Source organism: Otolemur garnettii, unplaced genomic scaffold (assembly GCF_000181295.1).
Source record: "Otolemur garnettii isolate 467f Iridium unplaced genomic scaffold, OtoGar3 scaffold00211, whole genome shotgun sequence".
NCBI lineage: Eukaryota > Metazoa > Chordata > Mammalia > Primates > Galagidae > Otolemur > Otolemur garnettii.
Genome location: NW_003852606.1, coordinates 1,553,859 through 1,556,852, shown reverse-complemented (window position 1 = coordinate 1,556,852; position 2,994 = coordinate 1,553,859). Strand labels below are relative to the sequence as shown.

At 54.0% G+C, this 2,994-nt stretch overlaps 1 protein-coding gene across 2 annotated transcripts in view; it reads left to right on the top strand.

Annotated features, from left to right (window-relative positions):
• SNRNP70 (small nuclear ribonucleoprotein U1 subunit 70) overlaps positions 1 to 2,660 on the top strand; it is a 23,562-nt gene extending 20,902 nt beyond the window's left edge. Inside the window, exons 9-10 of one of the 2 annotated variants that reach the window (XM_012812537.2) lie at positions 1,682 to 1,769; positions 1,878 to 2,660. In XM_012812537.2, coding sequence (XP_012667991.1) covers positions 1,682 to 1,769; positions 1,878 to 2,505 — 716 coding nt within the window. In that variant the 3' untranslated portion in view covers positions 2,506 to 2,660. Of the gene's footprint in view, positions 1 to 1,681; positions 1,770 to 1,850 lie in introns of both variants that reach the window. The other variant, XM_012812536.2, reaches the window with a different exon arrangement.
• The last annotated feature ends 334 nt before the right edge of the window (positions 2,661 to 2,994 follow it).

The window sequence follows — 2,994 nt, the reverse complement described above, 5'->3', positions numbered from 1 at the left end:
GGAGGTTGCTGTGAGCTGTAATGCCACGGCACTCTACCCAGGGGGACAGCTTGAGGCTCTGTCTCAAAAAAAAAAAAAAAAAAAAAAAGAACAGACATGGTCCCTACTTTCATGGTGCATTAAAGCCTAGTGGGAGGGCGGTGCCAGCCACATACACCAAGGCTAGTGGATTCAAGCCTGCCCAGGCCTGCTAAACGACAACTGCAACAAAAAAAATAGCTGGGCATTATAGTGGGCACCTGTTAGTCCCAGCTACTCAAGAAGCTGAGGCAAGAGAATTGCTTAAGCCCAAGAGTTTGAAGTTGCTGTGAGCTGTGACAGCACAGTACTCTACCAAGGACAACATAGTGAGACTCTGTCTCAAAAAAGGGTGGGGGGGGGGAGCCTGGTGGGAGAGGCAGGTGTAGTCTGTTCACACAAATAGCATACCTCGGCTTGGCGCCTATAGTTCAAGCAGCTAAAGTGCCAGCCACATACACCAGAGCTGGTGGGTTCAAATCCAGCCCAGGCTCACCAAACAACAATGACAACTACAACCAAAAAATAGCTGGGTATTGTGGCGGGCACCTGTAGTCCCAGCTATTTGGGAGGCTGAGGCAAGAGAATTGCTTAAGCCTAGGAGTTGGAGGTTGCTGTGAGTTGTGATGCCATGGCACTCCACTTGGGGCAACAGCTTGGAGGCTCTGTCTCAAAAAAAAAAGGGCATACCTCAAACTTGAGGTGAAGAAAGCATGTCTGAAACTGAGCGTTCAGTGGAGGATGGCTTAGTCTGGCAGGTTAGAGAAGGCTTCCTAAGGAAGTAATGTTTCGGATAGCATGAAGGCAAAGTCATTCCAGGGAGGGAGAACAATGCACAAGTCATGTGGCACGAAGCAGGTGAGTGTGAGGGGACTGAAGAGACTTAAGATGCAGAGAGGCCTTGTCCATGGTTTGGAAGCTGGGCAGGGCCTACTCCAGATGGCTCTAACAGTTGATAAGGTTTTGGACTTAAGGGGGCGGGGAGGCACGGACCACCAGAGACTTCTAAGCAGATTACAGTTTCAGATCACTGGCCTTGGGTCTGTATGAGTACATGGTTGAGTCAAAGGGAGGGTTTTGAGGAGGCTGTGTAGTAAGCCGTGGTTAAGATTATGAACTTTGGCTTTGGGGTCACATGTGGGTTCCAGTTCTGGTTTCCTAACTAGTACTCTGAGGTTGAGGGGGTCATATAGGCACCTGTAAATCACAATCATCCTATGATGACAGCACACAGGAGGTGATCTGTACAAGGACCTGGCTTTTGTGGACACCAGCGGTGGGGGCTTGCTTTCCTGCCCCTTGTTCTCTGCATCCCATGCCTTCAGTGTTGCCCCTACACAGACTAACTCTTTTTTTTTTTTTTTTTTTTTTTAGGAAAGAGTCCCCCTGTTTTGCCCTCCATAGAGTGCTGTGGCATCACAGCTCACAGCAACCTCCAGCTTTGGGGCTTAGGTGATTCTCTTGCCTCAGCCTCCCAAGTAGCTGGGACTACAGGCGCCCGCCACAACGCCCGGCTATTTTTTGGTTGCAGCCATCATTGTTGTTTGGCGGGCCCGGGCTGGGGATTCGAACCCGCCACCTTAGGTGTATGTGGCTGGCGCCCTAGCCGCTTGAGCCATAGGCGCCAAGCCCACAGACTAACTCTTTACCTTCTTTGCCCTAGGAGGTGGCCTTGGTGGTACCAGAAGAGGTGGAGCTGACGTGAACATCCGGCATTCAGGCCGCGATGATACTTCCCGCTATGACGAGAGGTGAGATTGGGCACCAGTTTCCTGGGATGGGGGGTGGTCACGTGGGGGCCCCTGCCACACACCTCTGCCCACCTCATCCAGGCCGGGCCCCTCCCCGCTTCCCCACAGGGACCGGGACCGGGACCGTGAGCGGGAGCGAAGAGAGCGGAGTCGGGAGCGGGACAAGGAGCGCGAACGGCGTCGTTCCCGCTCTCGGGACCGGCGAAGGCGCTCACGGAGTCGCGACAAGGAGGAGCGGAGGCGCTCCAGAGAGCGGAGCAAGGACAAGGACCGCGAACGGAAGCGGCGAAGCAGCCGGAGCCGAGAGCGGGCTCGGCGGGAGCGGGAACGCAAAGAGGAGCTGCGTGGGGGGGGTGGCGGTGGTGGCGACATGGCGGAGCCCTCTGAGGCAGGTGATGCACCCCCTGATGACGGGCCTCCTGGGGAGCTGGGTCCTGATGGCCCTGATGGTCCTGAAGAGAAGGGACGCGATCGTGACCGTGAACGACGGCGGAGCCACCGGAGTGAGCGCGAGCGGCGCCGCGACCGAGACCGAGACCGGGAACGCGAGCACAAGCGGGGGGAGAGGGGTGGTGAACGGGGCAGAGATGAGGCCCGAGGTGGGGGTGGCGGTGGCCAGGACAATGGGCTGGAGGGTCTGGGGAATGATGGCCGAGACATGTACATGGAGTCTGAGGGAGGCGACGGGTATCTTGCTCCAGAGAATGGGTATTTGATGGAAGCTGCTCCAGAGTGAAGATCCTCCCTTTGCTCTGCTGGACGTGTTCCTGCCCAACATTTTCTGTCATCTTCCCCAACTTTGGCCACCTGATTTGCCCTTTGAGGGTAGGAATTTTGATTATTTGTTCTGTCCCCTTGGATTTAAAAATAAAATTAATTTCCTGTTCATTGTAGGTGCCTTGATTTCTTGATGGATTTACTCTCACCCAAGATGGAGTGCAGTGTCACCATCACAGCTCACATACAGCCTCAGACTCCAGGGTTTAAGTAATCCTACATCAATCTTCCAGGTAGTTAGGACTATAGGGGCCAACAACTGCACTCAGCTAATTTTTTAATTTTTGTGGAGACAGGTCTTACTGTGTCAACCCAGTCTCATCTCAAACTCCTGGCCTCAAGAAATCCTGCCTTGCTCTCCTAAAGTGCGGGATTTAATAAACCACCCTACGTAACCTGGCCAGATGGCCCTATTTTGTTTTCCAGAGCCTACCTAGAACTTGAACTT